This window comes from Plasmodium yoelii (assembly GCF_900002385.2).
Source record: "Plasmodium yoelii strain 17X genome assembly, chromosome: 7".
NCBI lineage: Eukaryota > Apicomplexa > Aconoidasida > Haemosporida > Plasmodiidae > Plasmodium > Plasmodium yoelii.
Genome location: NC_036179.2, coordinates 15621 through 43140, shown reverse-complemented (window position 1 = coordinate 43140; position 27520 = coordinate 15621). Strand labels below are relative to the sequence as shown.

At 21.3% G+C, this 27520-nt stretch overlaps 8 protein-coding genes across 8 annotated transcripts; 5 read left to right on the top strand and 3 right to left on the bottom strand.

Moving 5' to 3' along the window:
• Nucleotides 1-1453: 1453 nt before the first annotated feature.
• PY17X_0700025 (PIR protein) lies at nt 1454-2601 on the top strand (the record flags this gene model as incomplete). Its single annotated transcript, XM_022956514.1, has 3 exons — nt 1454-1468; nt 1580-2425; nt 2515-2601. 3 exons carry the CDS (start codon nt 1454-1456, stop codon nt 2599-2601), a joined length of 948 nt encoding a protein of 315 aa, XP_022810996.1.
• A 941-nt stretch (nt 2602-3542) lies between these two features.
• Nucleotides 3543-5011, bottom strand: PY17X_0700023 (fam-a protein; the record flags this gene model as incomplete). The annotated part of the gene is made up of 6 exons (XM_034637469.1): nt 3543-3566; nt 3697-3930; nt 4011-4120; nt 4284-4353; nt 4450-4696; nt 4833-5011. The coding sequence occupies 6 exons, from the start codon at nt 5009-5011 to the stop codon at nt 3543-3545; spliced, it is 864 nt and encodes a 287-aa protein (XP_034493441.1).
• A 3002-nt stretch (nt 5012-8013) lies between these two features.
• Nucleotides 8014-9063, top strand: PY17X_0700021 (PIR protein; the record flags this gene model as incomplete). Its single annotated transcript, XM_022956523.1, has 3 exons — nt 8014-8028; nt 8149-8889; nt 8974-9063. 3 exons carry the CDS (start codon nt 8014-8016, stop codon nt 9061-9063), a joined length of 846 nt encoding a protein of 281 aa, XP_022810998.1.
• Nucleotides 9064-11443: 2380 nt separating this feature from the next.
• PY17X_0700019 (PIR protein) lies at nt 11444-12594 on the top strand (the record flags this gene model as incomplete). The annotated part of the gene is made up of 3 exons (XM_034637468.1): nt 11444-11458; nt 11570-12418; nt 12508-12594. 3 exons carry the CDS (start codon nt 11444-11446, stop codon nt 12592-12594), a joined length of 951 nt encoding a protein of 316 aa, XP_034493440.1.
• Nucleotides 12595-13717: 1123 nt separating this feature from the next.
• On the bottom strand, nt 13718-15146 carry PY17X_0700017 (fam-a protein; the record flags this gene model as incomplete). The annotated part of the gene is made up of 6 exons (XM_034637467.1): nt 13718-13813; nt 13930-14148; nt 14233-14342; nt 14487-14556; nt 14646-14868; nt 15016-15146. The coding sequence occupies 6 exons, from the start codon at nt 15144-15146 to the stop codon at nt 13718-13720; spliced, it is 849 nt and encodes a 282-aa protein (XP_034493439.1).
• A 915-nt stretch (nt 15147-16061) lies between these two features.
• On the bottom strand, nt 16062-17543 carry PY17X_0700015 (fam-a protein; the record flags this gene model as incomplete). Its single annotated transcript, XM_034637466.1, has 6 exons — nt 16062-16085; nt 16286-16474; nt 16555-16664; nt 16868-16937; nt 17026-17269; nt 17404-17543. The coding sequence occupies 6 exons, from the start codon at nt 17541-17543 to the stop codon at nt 16062-16064; spliced, it is 777 nt and encodes a 258-aa protein (XP_034493438.1).
• A 3667-nt stretch (nt 17544-21210) lies between these two features.
• On the top strand, nt 21211-22271 carry PY17X_0700013 (PIR protein; the record flags this gene model as incomplete). The annotated part of the gene is made up of 3 exons (XM_022957104.2): nt 21211-21225; nt 21351-22094; nt 22185-22271. 3 exons carry the CDS (start codon nt 21211-21213, stop codon nt 22269-22271), a joined length of 846 nt encoding a protein of 281 aa, XP_022811060.2.
• A 2269-nt stretch (nt 22272-24540) lies between these two features.
• On the top strand, nt 24541-25719 carry PY17X_0700011 (PIR protein; the record flags this gene model as incomplete). The annotated part of the gene is made up of 3 exons (XM_022957108.2): nt 24541-24555; nt 24693-25550; nt 25654-25719. 3 exons carry the CDS (start codon nt 24541-24543, stop codon nt 25717-25719), a joined length of 939 nt encoding a protein of 312 aa, XP_022811061.2.
• Between the last annotated feature and the right edge of the window lie 1801 nt (nt 25720-27520).

Here is a 27520-nt window from a genome sequence, read left to right as displayed (position 1 = left end):
TAATCACTATTAATTTTGAACTTTACAGTTTTGAGGTATAAATAAATTATATTTTAAAATAGTTAAAAAATAAAATATATGTATATTAATAAATTTTTTATCATATTTTGTTTTAATAATTATAAATAATATGATAAATAGAATAACGTAATATTATATACCTATACATATAAACTGGTAAAATATTATTCAATAACTAATATTGAAATATTGTTATATTGTGAAACCTTCATATAATTAAACATTAGTATTAATTTTATAGAGAAGGTAAATAATAATACATTATAAGGGTATTAATGTTATGTTTTTGTTAAAGGTTCAATTTTGAATATGTGGTTTTATATTCAAAAAAAATAGATAAATAAAGAAACTGTTAAAGACTCAATTATGTTAAATATCATTTTATTATTCCATATTAACGCATATTATATTGTCGTTGTTTTACCATAGAATTCATAAAATATAGAATTTTTAATAAATTATTTGAACGATATACATTAACTATAACAGTAGAATATATAAGATAAAATTATGTATAATATTTAGCGAAATATATATATTAAAGAGCTAATATATCTTATCTCTCTCCTATTAAAGTGCAATATAAGAACCTAATTAAACATAGTTTTATATTATACTTTAAAATATCATCAGTAGGTATATATATTTAATATTTACTAAGTATTATTTTAAAAACAATCTACATATAAAAACTTATTTAAGCTTATAAATATGGGTTCAGTGCTAATATTTGTTTTAAGGAAAGGATGACAAAATATATTATAAAATTACCCAATAAAGTATATTTCTAAAACGGAATGTGTAAGAATAAAAATAAGTTATTGGAAATGTTAACTATAATTGGAATGGATATATATTAAATAAAAACAATATAAATTTAAGTATATGCAATTTATTTTGAAAATACTATAATTTTAATAAAACATGGTATATAGTATTAGAAACAAGTATATATGTATTTAATATATTTTAAAAAATAACTATTTATATACTTTAAGGATTATAGTAATAATGGGTTTCTTAATTGTTTCGATTTTTGCAGTATATTAAAACAAAAGATATGGCGTTGTTTATTTTCCATATTAAAGCATATGTATAAGACGATATATTTTTAATTCGTTAAATTGTTGTTTTAATTTTTATAATAACGCTCATATGCGTGTTATTAAGGATAACAATTAATGTAAAATTGTATCTATACACATGGTAAAACATGTATTAAACCCCCCCAAACACGATAATTTATCTAACTACCGTAAAGTTATTATATTGTTCCATATTATCTTTAAATTAATATTAAAAATGATAATAAAATGTTTAACCATAGACAGTTTTATGCTATGTTCAATTATTTTGTCATTTATTAAGCGTAAAAAATATAAAATAATATGATGTTACATAATCTACATATTATAAACAAAATAAAATTGCAATGGATAAAACCCTGGTATTTGCATTTTTTAATAAAATTTGCTTTTCCTTATATTTGTCGATATTATATAATCTATAAATTTCATTAACATATATTTTTATTATACTTTTTTAAATGTTTTTTTAGTGTGAACACTTTGATACATTGAGAAACTATTTACGCGATGACTTAGAAAACTATGCATCAGTCGATTTTAATCAAAATAAGGATATTAAGTATTACTGCTCTAGTGGAGAATCAGGGAAAACAGAATGCAAGACTGATCTCGATAAAATAAATGCTGGATGCTTATGGTTGTTTGAGCAATTGTTTTTGAAAAATAAAAAAAATACCAATACTGTTCAATACATTATCATATGGTTAAGTTATAAACTAAATCAAAAGACGTATGACGAAGCCAAGGATCTAAATGATTTTTACAAAAAATGTATAGAAAATAATAGGCATTATACTAGTTGTAATAATGATAGTGGAGATTGTAGTAAGCAATTAGAAGAGAATACAGGATATAACAATTATAAGGAAATCATAAATGGAAGAATGAATTTGTTGAGTACTAATATTAAAAATATGCCTAAAATTTATGATGCATTTAAACTATTATGTAACATATATACTGAACTTGGTGGAAGCAACACACAAAATAATAAATATTTAGAAAATGCTAGTGAATTTGTTAAAAAATATAATGAACTTAATAATGTTTCTGATAATACTAAAGATGACGCCTATTATCAAGTATTGACTACATTATCAAATGATTATATTAATTTAAAATATTATTGTGATAATAATAGGATTGATTGTAGCAGTATTCCATCCCTTATACCGACAGAAACAGATGAAAGTGGTGTGCAAAGTTCTGGAAAGAGTTGTAATGTTACATCACCAAGCTTGTCGATAGTAAACAAATTAATTCTAGCTTTATCAATATTCAGTGTAATAACAATTTTTTTGGGAATTTTTTTTAAGGTAAATAATAAGAAATTTAAAAATTATTTTCATTAAATATATTCAAACGTTAACAAAAAAATCGTACACTTCTTAACATTTTATATTAGTGTTCGTTATTTGTATTACGGAAAAGAGCTCAAAAACATTATTTAAGAGAAAAGCTAAAAAATATAAAGAAGAGAATGAATCATTAATATATGATTCGAAGAGTGACAATTTAGGAATAATAATAATGATTTATATATTTAAGAAACTGTCTATTGGGAAGTAATTTTTGCATAATTTTTATATAGTTTTTATGTTTTGAATTAGGGTTAAGTATTATATTGTATTTAATTTGAATATTTTTATAATATTTATTAGTTTAAGGAATTGTTTTAAAGGTTTAGGGTTATATTGAATTATATATATCATAAAATGGTCATGTTATGAATATTTTTATTTAACGAAACTGCTTATTTTCATTTTACATTTATGTTATATTTTATTTTTTCTATGAATGTATATGAATTTTTTTTTAAAGGAAAGAATGTTTTAGTTGGTTTATTATAATGTTCACATATATGTGTATAAAATATATTGGTATTATATGGTTTAAATAACAATATAAAAAATGATTACATCAACGTAACATTTATATTGAATCATTCTGACCATCTTATTAATTTCATTACAGTAGCGGTATTAAGATCAAATACCACTTACAAACAAAAATAAATGTCATGATAGTATTTGAAATAAAGAATAGGTGATGATAATATTTGGAATACAGAATAGTTTAAATATATGGGATATTCCCCCAAATTTTAGTCTATGATGATGTCCATGTTTGTAAACAAAACAGGGTGATAAGTATTAAATGAAAGATCTTCATAAGTTATAACAGTTTTATTTGTATTATTCAAAAAATTAATACATATAGATGCATTATAATATTAAAAGGGATAAACAAATAACAGACAAAAACAAAACAATCATAAAACACAAAAATATGTTATGATGGTAATTTAAATAAATACCATTCATGAAAATAAATCGTTTTATTAACAAAAATTCTCTAATATACGTTGGTGAAAATGTATGTTTATTTATGAAATGAAAAACAATCTAAAGGTTTTCCAATAATGCTTTTTTGTTAAGTGGAACCATGTTCATCATTCTAAGAAAAAAAACACAAATGGATGATTATATAAAATGTTTAAATTTTTTGGAAATTATAAATATCTTCATTTATTAAAAAGAATAGTTGAAATAAATTATTATATTATTAAAATATGTATACCGTTTACAGAGTCGACACATGTGATATAAGTATGTTTGTTTCTTTTTTCAATAATGTATCCACTTAAGTTAACAAACATTTTTTTTAATTTTCCATTTCTAATATCATCTTCAGAATCAATTTCAGCTTGAAATAAATTTGCACTTTCTACTATTTTATTTTCAAAATATTTTTTATTTTTACGGTTGTGATCAATTATATTTGCTGAAGCCATGACAATCATAGTTTTGTTTTGTGATATCTACAAAATTAATAAAAGTGTATTTGAATAATACGAAAAATATGATTTATAACGAAATAGAAGAAGAAAGCTTTGCTTACTTTATATTTTGCAGCTATAGCATAAAAATATTTCTCACGAGACCATGGCCATTTTTTCCAACGTTGTTGTATCATTACTAAATTTGGAGTGTACATACGGACAATTTTTTCTAAAAAACATATTATAAAATTTCATAGATATAATTAAAATATGATGAGTTTGAAGATGTTGGAAAGGATAAATAGTATAATATATCAATAATAAATCATAAAATTTCGAATAAATAGTAACAATAATATGTTAATTTGGGTAATTATTTATGTTTTGTATACTTTTAACAGAGAATTTATTTAATAATAAGTTACTATCTGGATCCCATAACTGGTTTACTAGTTCATTATACTAATGGAAGCAAAGAGAAATATATGTATATAAATTATAATCATTTTTTAATTTCAATTTGGTTTATAACTTTTGATGTTGTTCGTTAATTGATACCTGATTCGGATCATAAATTGTATAATGAATTTTTTCAACAATTGTATGACCTCGATGCTTTTTTTTATAAAAAATTATATTCCGATAAGGATTTGCACAACACCTTTTATAACCATCTTTACTTGTAGCATGATGTTCTAATTGTTTTAAAGCGTCATTAATAAATCTGCACGCATTTCGAGTTTCTTCGGGATCGGTATATAATAGGTGCTTGTTTTTTTGATATATTTCTTCTGTATTATCATTGCTAAAAATGAACATATTTTTAATGTGTACAAAAGTAAAGTTATTGTATTTATAACATTGTTGCAAAGACGTACACATTTAATATTTTCATAATGAAATATGTAATATATATTATATATATTGTTGTATTTTCTTACACAGGATAATATTTTTTTGAATTGAATATTGTAAATTTTTTTGATTTGAATATTGTAAATTTTTTTGATTTGTATTTTGTATATGTTTTTGGAGAAAGCTCCGTTGCAAGGGTTTTATTATTTACACATAGGGAGATGATTAAAATAAAAAAAACAATTTGAATATAAAACTTATTCATTTTGGAACTTTACAAACAAAATATTAAAATATATACTAGTATTTTTTTAATTAAAAATTAACTCAAAACAGAACAAATATAATTAATACTGAAGCAAATCATTTTTTCCAATAAAGCATAAAAAACAAATATTTATTTTAAAAAATACAAATTATTATTTAAACAACAAATTTGGGTACTTTTATCAGATTGATAAGTTTAATATATGTTTTATTTAAATAATTCAACCATAAAACAACATTAATAACAGAATCTTTCATAAATAATGAATATCAGAAATGTAATGATTCACAATATCATAATATCTAAAAATAAATAACTTTAATTATATAAGTGATATTTTTAATATATAGCATTATTAATAAACAAATTTTATAATTGATTAAACTCAATTTAAAATTTATAGAACAGTTCATTACGTATGGAAATACATATACTTACATTAATAAATAAAAGATCATAGTACTATAAATATTATATTAAACAATTAATTTAATATGAAAAATCCCGTTAATTCTATATATTACTAATACTACTATAACAACATTTTTCACCTCATCATAATAGTAGTATGATAAAATTTATATTATGAGAATCAAACAATCTGTGATTTTTTTATCAATTTGAATACAAATTTTACTTAACATTTTTCTAGCAAAATTGTTAATTTTATAAAAATTATTTATTGGTAGCAATATTGATGGCTATATTTTTTGTAAATGAATACAAATTATAATTTTCCTTTTAATAACAAAGCATAGTATTATAAAGTTAAAAAATATATAAATAAAATATTAATTAAAATAATGAAACATAAAGTTGCAAAGCCAAGAATATATAATGTAATTAATTTGTTTTTTAATTATAATATTCTTGATGTCGAGGTGTTCATGTATTATGGATCAAGGTTATGTTTATGGTTCTGGGATATTGTAATTACATTTTTTATAATTAAATATATTTATGATTGTGTATGTTTAATCTGGAGATGATGTGTAAATATAGAAGGAAAAAAGGGATAGTGTGATTAATATGAAATATGTGATAATATATTTTTGATAAAGTATAATATATAGATTTAAAATGATTAAAATAGTATATTAGATATATAAATATTGGTTATATATGATAATTGTCTATTATATGAAACTTGTTAATCAGGGGCTATATTGAATTATCCACATTATAATATACAGTGCATTTCTTTGTTTGGTGAACAGATTTATTTAGTAAAAGTTATAATTTTGAATATTCCCGTGCATTATATGAGCATATTGTTAGTGTTAATTAATGACATTATGGACATATAATAGATATTGATAAAATATAGGTTGATATATATCGGCAATATAACGTTGTCTATAGATATTAGTATGCTTCTAACATTTTTGAAGTTTTAATTGTAGTTACTATTCTCTTCTTGTATTAATAGAAGTTTATTTGTACGCTTTAATTTATTTTCATAAAGGTATAATAGTAGATTAATCACTATTAATTTGTAAGTTTTAATGATATGGTGTATATATAAATTGGAAATATATTATAAATGGTAAATTGAAAAAATATAAGTATATTAATAAAATTTAATGTTATAGTTCTAGTAATTATAAATAATATGATAGACAAAATGCGTTATTATTATATGCTTAAACATATAAACTAATATTGAAATGTTATTTCATTGTGAAACCTTCATATAATTAAACATTAATATTATCGAAAAGACATAATAATGCATTATAAAGGTATCAATGTTATATATTTTGTTAAAGATCCACTTTGGGATATATGGTTTTATATTATAAAAATATGAGGAATGGAGAAAAGGTTAAAGACTCAATTCATGTTAAATGTCATTTTATTATTCCATATTAATGGATATTATACTATCAATGTTTAGTGAATCGTATTTAATTACAAACAACAGTATGTTATCATAGAATTAATAAAATATAGAATTTTCAATAAATTATTTGAATGTATATGCATTAATAACTATAAAAATATAATATATAAGATAAAAATGGACAATCCATAAAATGTACGAATATTTACATAAATTTATATATTAAAAGAGAAAATATATCTTATCTCTCTCCTACTAAAGGGAAATATAAAAACCTAATATATATAGTTTTCTATTATACTTTAAAATTTCATCAGTAGGTATTTATATGTTATATATTTAATATTTACTAAGTATTATTTTAAAATAAATCTACATTCAAAGGCTTATTTAGGCTTATAAATACGGGTTCAGTGCTGATTGTTGTTTTAAAGAATGGAAAAGATGGGAAAATATATAATAAAATTACCCAATATATTATATTTATAAAACGGAATGTGTAAGAATAAAAATAAAGTTATTTAACGCATTAAAATTATTTTTTAATTTATCTATATTAAATACAAATAATATAAATTTATATAATATGCATAGAAAACGGTGCATGTAACTAAATTTGAGAATGCTATAATTTTAGAAAAAACCATATTATATATTATAAGAAACAATCATGTAAATATTTAATATATTTTAAAAAATTACTATTTATATACTTTAAGGATTCTAATAATAGCTTTCTTAATTCTTTATATGTGTGCAGTATTTAAGTTTTAGGACGTTGTTTATGTTCTGTATTAAAGGATATGTATAAGTATACATTTTTTAGATTCATTATAAAAGTATATCCATTTTTATAATATAGTTATACCAAATGTTAGTAAGAATAGTATTTTTTGTATAATATGCATCATATATATGGCAAAAGTGTATAAGGAACCTTCTATTTAAGGTAATTTAGCTAAGTGTCATAAAATGAGTATAATATTTTAGTAATATTAATATATTATTATTTTATATGAAGTTAAAATTAAGAATAATATGTCTAACGAAAGATAATTGATATGCAAAGATTTTGAGTAAATATACCATATATTCTATGCAATATATATAAACAACATCACCCCACATAATCTCCAAATTATAACAGAATTTCATTATGTCTTATAGAGTGGTATATATATTTTTTATTATATTATTCGTATGTTGCATTCCTATAAATTATATTAATATTAATTTTAGTAACATTTATATCAATACATTTTTTTGTTTAATTCGTAAAATATATTCGTAGTGTGATATAATTAGTGCGATTGATAATTATGTTGATGATCCGAAGAACTCGAAAGGATATAATTCTATTAGTCATTTTGATTATTATTGCCCTGATAGTAACTGTGATACTGATGAAAAAAGAGTTTGTTCTGGTTTTTTAGCATTACTAAAATTGTTTGAGGGTATTGATAATAATGAAAAAATAGAGAGTGATAAACTTGCTGAATATGCTATTTTATGGTTAAGTTATAAACTAAATCAAAAAACACAAAATGGAACCACAAAATTATACGATTTTTATACTAAACATATAAAAACAAATAGTAAATATATTCAGCATATAACTGATAGTGATAAGATTAATAATGATGTTATAGAAAATAAAATAAAATCGATGAACATGAATATTAAAGATATATCTAATTTTTATGATCCATTTAAATCATTATGTAAAATGTATAGAGAACTTGATGCAAACAATAAACAATGCATGCCATGTTTAGAAAATGTTGGAGAATTTTTTGAAAAATGTGAAAAAGTTAAAAATACTTTGGATATTTCTAAAGGAAGTTCCTATTCACAACTATGGTCTAGTTTATCAAATGATTATGATAAATTTAAAGAGAAATATAATAATGTTAAGTGTGGTTATGTCCCATCACTTGTAGCTTGTCCACGAAGCTCAGTAACAAAAAATACACTAATTAAAATTGCAATTATATTTGTTGCAGCATCAATTTTATTGGGAGTTTCTTATAAGGTAAATAATAAGGAATTAAAAAAAAATATTGTATATATGTAAATATTAACGAACAACCGCACGCTTCTTAACATTTTATATTAGTATTCGTTATTTGGATTTCGGAAAAAAGTTAAAAAACGTTTAAGAAGAAAGCTAAAATCATTAAGAAGAAAATGGTTAATTGATATATGATTCGAAGAGTAATGACTATTTCAGGAATAGTAATAATGATTGATATATGCTAAGAAGCTGTTTATTTGTAAATAATTTTGCATAATTGTTATATAGTTTTTATGTTGTGGAACCCATGATTAGGGTTAAGTATTATATTGCATTTATTTTTTCATAATTTGTACATTAATTTAATATATGTTTCATTCTGTATGTTTAATAATGAGAAGTCCAAATATGCAATCGCAAAGGGTACTTCCATTAATATGAAAAGGGTCACATTACATTTTTTCATAAAGTATAATAAGTGTTCATTCTGATTTAATATAATTAAAAAAAATGTCTATATTGTATATATTAATATAGATATTGATTATATGTGAATTCATATTATGCTATATCATATTTGTCTATTATATAAATTTGTTTAATCTATGGTTATATCAAATTATGTATAACACATGTTTTTTATTTGATAAAACATTTTATTTGTTAAAACTTATTATTTGTATCATATTTATTTGAATTTAAATTATATTTTAATAACCGAACAGTATAATAATTTTATATATCAGAGTATAATTATAATTCGATTCATTTGGAACAATTGTCTACATTATAATATACCTTCATGTTAATTAAACACACTACTAATATATAATAGATAATCATAAAATATAGACGTATGGTATATTGATCGAGGTTGAACAATATAACATTGTCTATAAAATATTATTATTCTCCTAACATTTTTTGAAGTTGTAATTGTAGTTAATATTATCTTCTTGTATTAATAGAAGTTGATTTGTACACTTTAATTTATTTATCATAAGGTATAGTAATAGATTAATTACTATTAATTTTAAACATTATAGTTGAGGTATAAATAAATTATATTTTAAAATAGTTAATATATTTGAATATAAGAATATTAATAAAATATAATGTTATAATTTGATAGATAGAATAGCGTTATTATTATATACCTATACATCTAATAAAATACTCTACCAATAACTAATATTGAAATATTGTTATATTGTAAAATCTTCATATAATTATATATGAATTTTATCGAAAAGACACAGAATAATACATTATAAACGTATCAATGTTATATATTTTGTTAAAGATCCAATTTGGGATTTGTAGTTTTATATTTTAAAAATATGGGCAATGGAGAAAATGTTAAAGACTCAATTAATACCAAATGCCATTTCAATAATACATATTATATTATCATTGTTTAATGAATCATCATTTTGTAATCTTAAATAGCATTATTTTACCATATAATTAATAAAATATAGGAAATTTAACGAATTATTTTAATGTATATCCATTGATAACAATAACAATAAAATATATAAGATAATAATGAACAGTGCAGAACATTTAACAAATATTTATCCAAATATATATATTAAAAGAGCAAATATATCTTATCTCTCTCCTCTTAAAGGGCAATATAAGAATCTAATACACATAGTTTTCTATTATACTTTAAAATTTCATCAGTAGGTATTTATATGTTATATATTTAATATTAATAGAAAGGCATAATAAATGTTTAATATTTACTATGTATTATTTTAAAAATAATATGGGTTCAAAGACTTATTTAAGCTTATAAATATGGGTTCAGTGCTAATTGTTGTTTTAAAGAATGGAAAAGATGGGAAAATATATAATAATATTACCCAACATAGAATACATCTAAATTGGGATATGTAGGAATAAAAATAAAGTTATTTAACGCATTAAAATTACTTTTTAATTTATCTATATTAAATAAAAATAATATGAATTTATGTAATTTGCATAGAAAATGGAGCATGTAACTTAATCTGAAGATACTATAATTTTAGAAAAAACTATATTATATATTATAAGAAACAATAATGTAAATATTTAATATATTTTAAAAAATGACTATTTATATACTTTTAAACATTATAGTAATAATGGATTTCTTAATTGTTTCGATTTTTTCAGTATATTAGCTTTGAGACACCATTTATTAAAACAAAAGATATGACGTTGTTTATTTTATATATTAAAGCATGTGTATATGATGATATATTTTTAATTCATTACAATCTTATTTTGATTTTACTATAGAATTATACTGAAAGGTATTAAGAATAACAATTTATGCACAAATTTATATACAAATAACCAATAATGCATCAAATAACCAAAATTTATGAGAATTTAAGTTCCATAAAAATATTATATTGTTCCAAATTACCTTTAAATTAATATTAAAAATGATAGGAATTTATTTAAACACAAACTATTTTATATTAGACTTCAATTATTTTGTCATTTATTAAGCGTAAACTATATAAAACAATATTATGTTACATAATTTACATATTATAAACAAAATAAAATTACAATGGATTCTGAACTGGTATCTGCATTTTTTAATAAAATTTTCTTTTCCTTGTATTTGTCGATATTATATAATCTATAAATTTCATTAACATATATTTTTATTATACTTTTATAAATTCTTTCTTAGTGTGAAAATTTTGATATAGTAATTGAAAATTATCCCGATGAATTAAAAAATTCTGAAGAATATGATATTCATGGTATACATGGTATTGAGGAATACTGCCTTGATGAAGAATCAAGGGAAAAAAAATGTAAGACTGAGCTCAGTAATATAAATGCTACATGCTTATGGTTGCTCAATAAAAATATTGCTAATAGGATTGATGATTTAAGTAATGAACAGGCTAAATCGGTTATTATATACATTATGATATGGTTAAATTATATGTTAAACCTAAAGAATGATGGGAAAATCAACCTAAATAATTTTTATACTATTATAGAAAAAAATGCGAATTATACTAATTGTACAAATGGTGATAATGATTGTAGTAATAAATTAAAAGGAAAAACGGGATATAATAATTTTAAGGATGTCATAGTTAAAAATATGGATTTTTCGAATATTAATTTTGAAGATATATCTAAATTTTATGATGCATTTAAATTATTATGTAAAATGCATACTGAATCTAATGATGGCAATATAGAATGCAACCAATATTTGGAATATGTAAATAACATTGTTGACAAATTTAAAAAACTTAATGACGATTCTAGCATTAGTGGAGACAGTTCATATAGTAAAGTATGGTATACTTTATCAACTGATTATGATAGTTTTAAAAAGAAATGTGATAGTTTTCCATCCTTTCCATCGATAAAAATAACACAACATCAAATAAAAAGTTCTGAACATGGTTCCGTACAAAGTTCTGATGTTACATCATCAAGCTTGTCGATAGTAAAAAAATTAATTCTAGCTTTATCAATATTCAGTGCAACAACAATATTTTTGGGAATTTTTTTTAAGGTAAATAATAAGAAATTTAAAAATTATTTTCATTAAATATATGCAAACGTTAACAAAAAAATCGTACACTTCTTAACATTTTACATTAGTGTTCGTTATTTATATTACGGAAACGATCTCAAAAACAACATTTAAGAGAAAAGCTAAAAAATATAAAGAAGAGAATGAATCATTAATATGATTTGAAGGGTAATACAAATTTCAGGAGTAGTAATAATGATTGATATATCTAAGAAACAGTCTATTTGGAAATAAGTAATTTTTGGATCATTTTATATAGTTTTTATATGTAGGTTAGGGTATGTATTATATTGTATTTAATTTTGAATGATTTTATAATATTTATTAGTTTAAGGAATTGTTTTAAATATATATAGAAAATAAGTTATTAAAAATATGTATAGGATAAGTTGGAGTTTTTAAGATTTAAATTAAGTCTAAATATGTAAGAAAAAATAGGGATGAAAAGGAGCAATAAAAAAATATATTTTGATAAATTATAAGAATTGAATTTCATGTTAATATAACTCAATGTTAAATATGTTGAGCTATGGACTTTTTATATTTGATTGTTAAATTGGTGGTAAATATATTTAAGAGGTCTTATTAACTGTATCATAATTTATTATTATATAAGAAGTGTTAATCGGATTATATGGTTCGATTGATGTATACATACCACAATATAAAGACATTTGATTTATTTGATGGGAGAGTTATTTGAATTTAATATATGATTCGTACCTTAAATAGAATATGTCTTATATGTGAAGGTATAAAATTATAATAAAATGGGTTTTAATAGATTGTTTACATTATAATTAAAAATGGATAAAAAAAATATGGATACATATTTAAGTTATATTCATATTATATTGATTATTTGAGTGGATAAAGTAAATGATAAGTATTTTATATTTGAGGATGGTGATCGATATATTTTATGATATTTGTATATTGATATAGAATTAATTACTAACAAGTTTTATGACAATAATAAAGTACGAAACATAAATTTTTAACGTAAAAAAAATGATCGAACTAATATAAAGGAGAATCATAGAGAAAATGTAATTGAATTATAGCATTGATTTCATCACAAAATTGAATACATTGAATATATTTGGATTCAAACGGAAGGAGAAATTACATACTAAACAATAATTTAAGCGGTCAAAATATTGTGATGGTAATTTAAATAGGGACTACATATAAAGATAAATTAATTTGATTAAAATATGTATCCCAATATTAAAGTGTTGAAAGAGTTATACTTGGGATATATTGTTGTTTACTAGATCAAATGCGTTGTGCTAAGCTTAGGATATTTGTATATGCAAGTTCTCTTTCTCTTTTATCGTTGTCATATTCGGTAGAATTTCCAGCATCATAAATCTACGAAAAAGATGGATAAATAAAATATGTCAATATCATAAAATATATGAGTTAAAAGTAGATTGTCGATAAATGTTAAAATGCGAAAAAAATGAATATTTGTTGAGATCGCTTACAGCATTGATATAAGTAACTTGAACGTTATCTTCCCCTTTTTTAACTACAAATCCGGCTATGTTAGCACTTAATTTGGTTAATGCTTCCTCAGGATCAATGTCAGTTTCGATTGATTGTGTATTTTCTAATATTTCATTCATATTAGGTTCATCATCATTTTGACCGAGATAATTTAGAGGTCTTGAAGGACAAAGAATTACAGTTGTGTCATTTGAATGCTACAAAATTAATGAATAAAAAACATATATGTATTGTGTAAATTAATGTATAATAACATGAATAATGGAAAAAAATGCCCTTACTTTAACTCTTGCGGCTAAAGCATATTTTTTTGTGAGGGGTGTATAATTAGGATCTATGCTAAGTTTTTCAAGCACGATTAAATAATTGCAGTATACACGAGCAAGCTTTCCTAAAAAAATGATTATTTTGGATATATAAATGAAATATTATGAATATAAGAAAATGTTAATAAAAATGGTAAAGAACAGTAAACTTGAAAGATGCGTAAATAGTGAGAAGCAGATATTAAATTGATTGATTATTTTTTATGTACCATTAATAAACCTTTCATCGGGTTTTTTGTTATGATTGAAATCCCAGAGTTTCCTTAATACGTTAGAGTACTAATGAAAAAAAAATGTGGATATGTATAATAATGATTATTTAATTTGAAGTTATTTTTATATGTTAAATATTGTTTGGTATTTGATACGTTAGAGGCAGATGGGATCGTAAGATGAAGTCTTCCAATATCCATATTTCCAATTTTCTTAGAATATATAATTTTATCTCCATTTTCTGTAGAATGGGTCGAATAATCGTCTATACCTGTCTCAGAAAGTTTTATTAAAAATTCTGAAGCATCGTTTGCGTGATCCAATGCTACTAAAGCTTCATCAAGGTCTTCACATGCCAATTCTGGGAACTCTTCAAATCTTTGATTCGAAATATTATTGGTGAAAGTGAGATTATTTTTAATGGGTAAAAAAAAGAAAGAAATGAATTTATAAATGGAATTTAAAATATTTAATGATTATGGAGGGGTTCGACGAATATGTATATATTTCTCGACATTTTCATACAATGGTTTTTGGCGGGAGGGGTTGGCGTTAATAGTAACATCTGAAGGGTGCCCAGTTGCAAATGTTACATTTTGTGTGTATCCTGCGAGACTTAAAAGTGCCAAAGCAATCTTAATATAGCCTTTATTCATTTTTGGATTTGATAAGTAAAATGTTTTAAAAAGTGTAAAAATAGGTTATATAAGTAGATTTGAAATAGAAGGAAAAGAATGCCCACGGAATTTATAAAAAATTAATACTTAAAAATAAAAAGTAAATTTATATAATTATTTAAATGAACTCATTGCAAGGTGAGAAGAATAGCGCACACAAAACATTATGATTTTAAGGGTTCATGGTTTAGGAATCAGGGCTCAAGGTTATATTGAATTATATATATCATAATACGTTCATTTTATGAATATTTTTATTTAACGAAACTGCTTATTTTTATTCTCCATTTATGTTATATTTTATTTTTTCTATGAATGTATATGAATTTTTTTTAAAGGAAAGAATGTTTTAGTTGGTTTATTATAATGTTTACATATATGTGTATAAAATATATTGGTATTATATGCTTTAAATAACAATATAAAAGTTATTACATATAATGTAACGTTTGTATTGAATCATTCTGACCATCTTATTAATTTCATTACTATAAATAATATTAAAATCAAATATCACTTCAAATAAAGAATCGTTTAAATATATGGGAAATCCCCCCAAATTTTAGCTTACAGATGATGTCCATGTTTGTAAACAAAAAAGGGTGATAAGTATTAAATGAAAGATCTTCATAAGTTATAACAGTTTTATTTGTATTATTCAAAAAATTAATACATATAGATGCATTATATTATTAAAAGACATAACAAATAACAGACAAGAACAAAACAATCATAAAACAAAAAAATATGTTATGATGGTAATTTAAAGCAATCATTATGTATGGAAATAAGTCATTTTATTAACATAAATCTTCTAATATTACGGTGGTGAAAAATATATGGTTATTTGTGAAATGCCAAACAATCTAAAGGTTTTCCAATAATACATTTTTGTTAAATGGAACCATGTTCATCATTCTAAGAAAAAAACATAAATGGATGATTATATAAAATGTTTAAATTTGTTGCAAATTATAGTATATATTATAAATATGTACACTTATTTAAAACCATATTTTTTTAACAATTGTTGAAATAAATTATTATATTATTAAAATCTGTATACCGTTCATAGAGTCGATATAGATGACATAAATATGGTTCTTTCTTTTTTCAACAATGTATCCACTTAAGTTAACATAGCTTTTTTTTATTTTTCCATTTCTAATCTCATCTTCAGAATCAACTTCAGCTTGGAATAAATTTGCACTTTTTACTATTGTGTTTTCAAAATATTTTTTATTTTTACGGTTGTTATCAATTATATTTGCTGAAGACATGACAATTATAGTTTTGTTTTTTGATATCTACAAAATTAATAAAAGTTTATTTGAATAATACGAAAAATATTATTTATAACGAAATAGAAGAGGAAAGTTTTGCTTACTTTATATTTTGCAGTTATAGCATAAAAATATTTCTCACGAGTCCACGGAAGTTTTTTCCAACGTTGTTGTATCATTAATAAATTTGGAGTATACACACGGGCAATTTTTCCTAAAAACATATTATAAAATTGCATAAATATAATTAAAATATTATGAGTTTGAATATATGGAAAATAATAAATAGTATCATATAACAATAGGAATAATAAATCACGAAATGTCGAATAAATAGTAACAATAATAAATCACGAAATTTCGAATAAATAGTAACAATAATATGTTAATTCGACTAATTATTTATGTTTTGTATACTTTTAGCCGAGCTTCCATACACAAATTTGCTATGATCGGGATCCCAAAACTTGTTTATTAATTCATTATACTAATGGAAGTAAAGAAAAATAAATATTATAATTATTTTTTAATTTCAATTTGGTTTATAACTTTTAATGTTGTTCGTTAATTGATACCTTATTCGGATCATCAACTATATATTCAATTTTTTTAATTTTTGTATGCTTTTTATGTTTTTTTTTATATAAAACTATATTCTCAGAAGGAATTCCACCACAACGTGTATAACCTTTACTTGTAGCATGATGTTCTAACTGTTTTAAAGCGTCATTCATAAATTTGTACGCATTTATAGTTTCTTTGGGATCGGTATATAATAGGTGTTTGTTTTTTTGATATATTTCTTTTGTATTATCATAGCTAAAAATGAACATATTTTTAATGTGTACAAAAATAAAGTTATTGTATTTATAACATTTTTGCAAAGACATACATTTAATATTTTCATAATGAAATATGTAATATATAGTATATATATTGTTGTATTTTCTTACGTAGGATAACGTTTTGTATTTTTTTTTGATTTCTGTTTTGTATTTTTTTTTGGAACAAGCTCAGTTGCAAGGGTTTTATTATTCACATATAGGGGGATGATTAAAAGAAAGAAAACAATTTGAATACAAAACTTATTCATTTGGGAACTTTACAAACAAAATATTAAAATATATATTAGTATTTTTTTAATTAAAAATTAACTCGAAACAGAACAAATATAATTAAAATTGAAGCAAATAATTTTATCAAATAAAGCATAAAAAACAAATATTTAAAAGTCAAATTTGTATGCTTTTATCAGATTTATAAGTCTAATATATTTTTTATTTAAATAATTCAACCACAAAACGACATCAATAAAAGAATCTTTCATAAATAATGAATATGAAAAATAAATAACTTTAATTATATAATTGATATTTTTAAATATAGCATTATGAATACACATATTTTATGATTGATCAAACTCAATTTAAAATTACAAAACAGCTCATTACGTATGGAATCACATATTGCTTACACTAATAAATAAAAAAGCATAGTAATATAAATATTATATTAAAATAATTAATTTAATCTGAGGAATGCATTTAATTCTCTATATTACTAATACTACTATAATAACAACATTTTTTACCTCATCATAATAATAGTGTGATAATTATACATTTGTGATTTTGTATCACTTTTAGTACAAGTTTTACTAAACATTTTTCTAGCAAAATTGTTAATTTTATAAAAATTATTTATTGGTAGCAATATTGACGGCTATGTTTTTTATAAATTAATGCAAATTATAATTTTCCTTTTAATAACAAAATATAGTATTAAAAGTTAAAAAAAATACAATAAAATATGAAGTAAAATATGAAATAAAACATGAAATAAAATATGAAATAAAATAATGAAACATAAAGTTGTAAAGTCAAGAAATATATAATGTAATTAATTTGTTTTTTAATTATAATATTCTTAATGGGTGGGTGTTAATTTTTTATGGGTCAAGGTTATGTTTGTGATTGATGTTTGATGATTGATTGTTTGTGGTTCTGGGGTATTGTAATTACATTTTTTATAATTAAATTTTTTATAATTAATTTTTTTATAATTAATTTTTTTATAATTAATTTTTTTATAATTAAATATATTTATGATTGCGTATGTTTAATCTGGAGATGATGTGTAAATATACAACGAAAAAAGGGGTAGTGTGATTAATATGAAATAGGTAATTAATATGAAATAGGTGGTTAATATGAAATAGGTGATTAATATGAAATAGGTAATTAATATGAAATAGGTGGTTAATATGAAATAGGTGGTTAATATGAAATAGGTGATTAATATGGAATAGGTGATTAATATGAAATAGGTGGTTATATGAAATAGGTGATAATATTTGTTTGATAAAGTATAATATATAGATTTAAAATGATTAAAATAATATATTAGATATATAAATATTGGTTATATATGACAATTGTCTATTATATAAAACTTGTTAATGAGGGGGTATATTGAATTATGGAGATTATAATATACAATGGATTTGTTTGTTCGATGAAAAATTTTATTTAGTAAAAGTTATTTTTATTTAAATTATATTACGGGAATATATGTTGTAATAATAGGATTATATGTGAGGGTGGGTATGAATTATAAGATGATTCATTTGTAACAATTGTCTACAATATAATATACGTTCATATTAATATGTGTGTTTTTAAGATTAATTAAACAGATCACTAATATATAATAGGTAGTGATAAAATATCGACCGAAGTCCAACAACACAACGATATCTATAAAAGACGTTTTATGCATCTAACATTTTTAATAATAAAATAAAAATCGAACTATATATACAATATTTTTTAAGTTTTAATTGTAGCTACTATTCTCTTTTTGTATTAATAGAAATTGATTTATATGGGATAATTTATTTATCATAAGGTATACTAACATATTAATCACTATTAATTTTTAAACTTTATATTTTGAGGTATATATAAATTGGAAATATGTTATAAATAGTAAATTGAAAAAACATAAGTATATTAAATATAATGTTATAGTTCTAATAATTATAAATAATATGATATATAGAATATCGCTATTGTTCTAATATAGTAAAATATTATACCAATTACTAATATTGAAAAATGTTAAATTTTGGAAACATATACAATTATATATTAATGCAAAGTATACAGCAAAAGTATATAATAATTAATTTGAAATAATATTTTTATTAGGTTATTATATACATACAAATTCACAAATATATAATTTAAATATATTGTTATTGCGAAATAATATGTTCCAAAATAGTTAATTTAAAACAACAAAATACGGAAATATTCTACATTGGTTTAAAGGATTATTATTGAGTGCACTAATTGTTCCGTTGTACTATGTAGTTACATAGCAGTGACAATAACAATAGTAATAACAATAGATAAAGTATTAAATACGAAAAATCATTAAATCCATTTGATACACTATATGGATATAAATTCATTATATATATTATTAAGGTGTTATCAGATTAAATTGTATGTATACAGAATCAAATGAAATATTATAACATTTATTTAAGTATGCTTTAATGTGATAACATTAGACTACCAATACCAAGCAAAATAATATTAATAATTATATACTTTTACATTATAGAACTAAATATAGTTTATTATAAAATATATAAGGAAACTATATGTTTATAAAAGTAATAATTCTAAGTTATTTTTAATTTATACATGAATTAAAAACATTAATGGTAGAAAATATAAGAAATAAATAAACTGTGTAGAATAGGTAAATCTTATATGGCTATATCCTTGTTTTAAAAAAACATACGTCCCTTATCTCTCCCCTCAAACGGCAATATGCTAACCTAATACACATAGTTTTATATTATACTTTAAAATTTGTATCAATAATTATTTATGTGTTATATATTTAACATTTACTAAGTATTATTTTAAAAACGACTTACATATAAAAACTTATTTAAGCTTATAAATACGTGTTCAGTGCTAATTACCACTTTAACGGTGGAAAAATATGGAAAACATTATAAAATTACTAAATAAAGAATACTTCTAAATTGGAATATGTAGGAATAAAAATAATGTTATAGAACTGATTAAAATGAATTATGAATTTATATACATTCATTAAAAACAATATAAATTTATATAATTTGCATATAGATGTAAGTAAAATAACTTAATTTGAAAATACTATAATTTTAATAAAACATTGGTTTATTGTATTATAAACAAGTATATAAAAGTTTAATATATTTAAAAAAATGACTATTTATATACTTTAAGGATTATAGTAATAATATAATTTTTGTTTTTTTAGATTTATACAGCATTTAATTTTTTGAAGAACAATCAACAAAACATAAAATATAAATTTATACCTTTTCTATGTTCAAACATACTTTAAATTCTTTATAGAAAGATATCCATTTTTATAACAAAGATGTACCAGATTTTAGTAAGAATTTCATTTGTTGTATAAAATGCATCATATATTTAATCAAAAGTTTGTTAAGCATCCCTCTATTTAAGGTAACTTAGCTAATTAGCATAAACACAAATAAAGCCTTTTTTTAGTAATAACATTATTTTATTATTCCATATTAATTTAATTATTGAAAAGCTTATAATATATTTAACTACAGGCAGCTGTAATATATTGAGTTAAAACATTTGCGTCACACATTTGGTGCAGTACATATAAAAGAACATGCCTCTACTCAATTTACAAATCAAAAATAAAACCCCATTATAATGAATAAGCAAGTGGTATATGCATTTTTTAATAATAATAGTTTCCTTTACATTTTTTTATATTGCATTACATATAAATATCATTAAACTTTATTTTAATAATTCGCGTTTTTGTTAATTGTTTTTAAATGGTTTTTTAGTGTGAACAGTTCCAGGAAGTAAGGAACTCGCTTCCCGATCAATTGGACAGTAGTGGAAATTATCAATTTAAAAATGAAGATTTTTTAAATAAATATTGTGATAGTAAGAACTGTATTAGTGATTACGATAAAATAAGTGCTGTATGTTTATATTTGTTTGATGCGTTCTTTGGGAGTTTAGAATTGTTTAATTATGTTGTAAAAAGAAACACCAATATTGTTGATTACATTTTGATATGGTTAAGTTATATGTTAAACCTTACCAAAATTGGAAACGACAACAGTATAAACCCTTTTTATAATCAATATATATATAATGGTGAGAAGTATAATGAGAAAATAAAGAATGTTACTGATTATGAGAATTATCTGGAACTTATAGAAAAAAACCACGATTTGATGAATATTAATGACATGCATAAATTTTATGAACCATTTAAAATCTTATGTAATATGTATATTGAATTTAATAAACAGGGTACAAATTGTGAGAATTATTTGAAAGATGCTAAAAAGTTTGTTGAAAAATATGATGAACTTAATGAAGATTATAATAATGGTAAAGACACCTCCTATAATCAATTATTATCTACATTATCAAATGATTATTGTAATTTAAAAAATAAATGTAATCAATTTCCAACTCTTCCAACATATTCACGAAGATTCGTAATAAAAAGGACACTAATTCCAATTGCATTTATGATTGTTGCATTATCAATTTTCTTGGGAATTGAATATAAGGTAAATAATAAATCAATTAAACAATATATTCATCACTGATTAATTTGTGAATATAAATAAATTATACATTTTTTAAAATTTTTATATTAGTATTCGTCACTTGGAGTTCGGAAACGATCTCAAAAACAATGTTTAAGAGAAAAAATAAAAAATATAATGAAGAAAATGATTCATTAATATATGATTCGAATATTAATAATGATTAATATATGTTAATAAGTTGTCTATTGGGAAGTAATTTTTGTATAATTTTTATATAGTTTTTATGTTGTGGAACCCATATTCGGGTTAGGGCTAAGTATTATATTGCATTTAATTTTTTATAACTTAAACACTAATTTAATATATGTACCATCCCGTATTCTTAATCACAGATAAAGTTAAAAAATCCAAATATGCACCAAAAAGGGGCATAAGCTAATATGTAATGAATTACGTAACATGTTTTATAAGTTATAATATATATAATTTAGTGTTCATACCGATTTAATGTGATTAGAATAAAATGTCTATATTGCATATATTAATTCATATTATGATATATCATAATTATTTATTATATAAAGCTTGTTAATCATAATTATAAAGAATTATGCTTATCATAATATATTTCTTTATTTAACAAAAATTTTATTAAGTAGAACTTATGATTTGTATAATGTTTATTTTAATGTAAATAATGTTATCCAACTGAACTGTAATAATAGATATTCATAATGTATCGATCGAGGATCGACAATACAACGTTATCTATAAAAGGCATTTTATGCATCTAACAGTTTTAATAATCAATAAAATCATGTACATTAATAAAAAATTAAATTATAAATATATCTATACTATCCTTTTAATTTTCAATTGTATTTAGTATCATTTTATGCTAATATTTTAAATTCAAATTATAGAAATAGTTTTATTTACATTAATTTATTTCCCATAAAGGTATAACATTAGATTAATCACTATTAATTTTTAAACTTTATAATTTTGGTGTATAAATATATTATATTTTAAAATTGTTAAAAGAAAAAATATAAATATATTAATAAAATTTCATATTATATTTTATTCTAATAATTATAAATAATATTGTATATAAAATTAACGTTATTATTATACGCCTATACATATAAACTAGTAAAATGGTCTACCAATAACTAATATTGAAATATTGTTATATTTTGAAACCTTCATATAATTAAACATTAATATTATCGAAAAGACACATAATAATACATTATAAAGGCATAATTTTTATGTATTTTTTAAAGATCCAATTTGAGATATGTAGTTATATATTTTAAAAAACTGGATAAATAGAGAAAATGTTAAAGATTCAATTCATGTTAAATTCCATATTAACGCGTTTTATATTATCATTATTTTACCATAGAATTAATAAATTATCTGAATATATATACATTGACAACTATAACAATAAAGTATATAAGATAAAAATGAACTATGTAGAACATTTAGCAAGTATTTATTTAAATTTATATATTAAAATTGCAAACATATCTTATCTCTCTCCTCTTAAAGAACAATATACCAACTTAATTACGCATAGTTTTCTATTATTCTTTAAAATTTGCATCAATACTTATTTATATGTTAATATTTAATATTTATTAAGTATTATTTTAAAAACAATATACATTTAAAGACTTATTTAATATTATAAATAGAATAATAAGTATGGGTTCAGTGCTAATTGTTTTAAACCGTGGAAACGATACGTAAAATATATTATAAAATTACTCAATAAGGTATACTTCTAAATTGAAGTATATGGAAATAAAAATAAAGTTATTGAAAATGTTAGATATAATTGGAATGGATATATATTAAATAAAACTATAAATTTATGTATATGCAATTAAAAAAGTGAACAATGCAACTTATTTTGTAAATGTTATAATTTTAGAAAATTCTGTATTATATGTTATAAGAAACAAGTATATAAAAAATTAATCTATCTTATTAAATAACTATTTATATACTTTTAAGGATTATAGTAATAATGGGTTTCTTAATTGTTTCGATTTTTGCAGTATATTAAAACACAAGATATGGTGTTGGTTATTTTCTATATTAAAACATATGTATAAGATGATGTATTTTTAATTCGTTACAATGTTGCTTTAATTTTTATAATAATGTTCATATGAGTGTTATTAAGGACAATAATTTATGTAAAATTGTATTATATATGCATTTGGTAAAAAATGTATTAAACACCCGCAAAATAAGGCAATTATCTAACTACAATAAATTATATATTGTTCCATATTATCTTTAAATTAATATTAAAAATGATAATAACAGGATCAATTATAGATAGTTTTATATTATAGTTCAATTATTTTGTCATTTATTAAGCGTAAAAAATATAAAATAATATGATGTTACATAATCTACATATTATAAACAAAATAAAATTACAATGGATTATAACCTGGTATATGCATTTTTTAATAAAATTTGCTTTTCCTTATATTTTTCGATGTTATATTACTTATAAATTTTATTAAATTTGATTTTATAACAGTTTCATTAACATATATTTTTATTATACTTTTTAAAATGTGTTCTTAGTGTATGAGGTTTAATAACTTGAGAAGCTATTTACCCGATGACTTAAGCAAAGGTACAACTAGTGATATTAATACTTTAGGGAACATTAAGAATTATTGTTCTAATAGAAAATCAGGGGGAACAGAATGTAAGACTGATCTCGATAAAATAAATGGTGGATGTATATGGTTGTTTGAGCAATTGTTTGTGAAAAATAAAATAAAAAATATCAATATTGTTGGATACATTATGATTTGGTTAAGTTATATGTTAAGCATAAAGAATATTAAGGAGTTTAAGAATTTAAATGAATTTTACAATAAACATATAGAAAATAAACCATATTATATTAATTGTGATAATAATGGTACAGATTGTAGTAAATCATTAAAAGAAATAACAGGATATGCAAATTATAAGGAAATCATAGATAAAAAAAAGGAATTTTTGAATATTAATTTTGAGGATGTGTCTAAATTGTATGATGCATTTAAATCATTATGTATCATGTATACTGAAATTAGTGTAAGCGACAGAAACGATAAGAAATATTTAGAAAATGCTAAAAAATTTGTTGAAAAATACGAAAACCTTAAAAACGATTCTAATAATACTAAAGATAGCGCCTATTATCAAGTATTGTCTACATTATCAAATGATTATAATAATTTTAAAAAATATTGTATTAGAATTAACGACAATTGTAGCGATATTCCGCTACTTTCAGATACAAAAACAACACAAATTTCTGAACCGAGTTCTGAAACGAGTCCTGAACTGAGTTTTGAAGTTACATCAAGTTCGTCGATAACAAACAAATTAATTCCAGTTTTATCGATAATTGGTGTAATAGGATTTCTTTTAGGAATTTCTTATAAGGTAAATAATAAGGAATTAAAAAATATTACATTTAAATATTACTTTAATTATATACATGCAAATATTAACAAACAACCGTACGCTTCTTAACATTTTATATTAGTATTCGTTATTTGGATTCCGGAAACGAACCCCAAAACAGCATTTAAGAGAAAAGATAAAAAAATAAAGAATAAAATGGTTCATTAATATATGATTCGAAGATTAATAATGATTAATATATGTTAAGAAGCTGTCTATTGGGAAATAAATAATTTTTGATCATAATTTTTGAACATAATTATTTGGTCTATAAAAATAATTAAATAATATAATCAATAATATATAATGTTATATATGTATAGTTATAATATTTTTATACTGTTTTTGTATAATTTTTATATAGTTTTTATGTTGTGGGTCAGGGTTGAGTTTGTCTCTGTGGATCCCATATTCGGGTTAAGTGTTAGATTGCATTTAATTTTGAATAATTTTTTATAATTCGATAACATTTATTAGTTTAAATAATTGTTTTAAATATATATATGAAATAAATTATTAAAATATATAAAGGATAAGTTGGAGTTTTTAATATTTATATTAAGTCTAAATATGTAAGAGAAAAAATAAGGATGAAAATGACTATGAAAAGGAACGAGTAAAGTAATATATTTCGACAAGCTATAAGAATTGCATTTCGTGTTAATATAACTTATGGTAAATCTGATGAATTATTTACTTTTTGTATTTTATTGTTTATTTTGTGTTAATGGTTTATGGGTCAATCGGTCGAATATTGGAATAGATATAGAAAGATTATTCCAAAGTATTGATTTGATCCAAAAAGTAAACGTTGATTTAAATATTAACAATGCATAATATAAGAAACTGGGGGAGATGGAAGAGAATTGGAAGAAAATAATTTATTATGATTTCCTTCCTCAGTAACACCTGAACCGAATGATAAATGGAGTGATGGAAGAATGAATTTGAATGGAATAAAAGTATAAAGTGGTATTTGGAGAAAATATATATAGTGAAATAAGTTACGTTAAAGGTATATTTATTTTAATACGCATTATTTTAGGAATTAGTATAATATTTAAAAAATATTTGTCCACTGGAAAATATTATACATTTTTACATTAGTGTTTATGTTAATATTTATGAGTTGGGGGAGAAGCAGAAGTAAGAAAAAAGGATGAAAAATATTATAAATCGAGTCGATAAGAAACTGGGATTATTAATATATACAAACTTATTCAGGTCGATCATGTGCCATTTATTAATTTATTTTTTTTGTTTATAAAAGTAAGATTCTTTGGAATGATAAATTTAATTAACTTATATTTAAGTAAAATTTAAAAAATATATAAATTTAAAGAATACTAAATAAACTGAATTTCAGTTATTAGTACAAATAATTATGGGTTTAATATGTGTGAGGAATATTGAGGTTGATTTAGCCTATTTTTATATGAGGAAATGGTATATGATAACTAATGTGGTATATTTATAAAAATAAAGACAAAATAATGTTTAACTATTAAATATACTATAATATGTGTTTAATGAATAGGATAAAATAAAGGATTTCTTATTAATTGTATTTCATTTTCTGATTCCATATATCCATTGTGATTTATACGAGGTATACTTGGAAATATGAATATTTTACATTATTTTAATATAAAAAATATATTTGATGTTGTATATTCTGAGATATATTTATAAATAAAATGATTAGATATCAATCTATGAAAAAAAAAAAATTTACAAAAAAATGGGAAAATAAAGTGAAGAATATTATTAATATTTAGAATTGGAGAAATATTATAATAAAAAACCATTTAAATGTAAATAAGAATGATGTTTTGTTAATGTTTTCATTATATGTTTGTATTTATTCATATAAAAAATATATATGTATCTAATATGTTATTATTTTAATTGATATTTATTAGATTTGTTAGTACGTAAACGATCATATA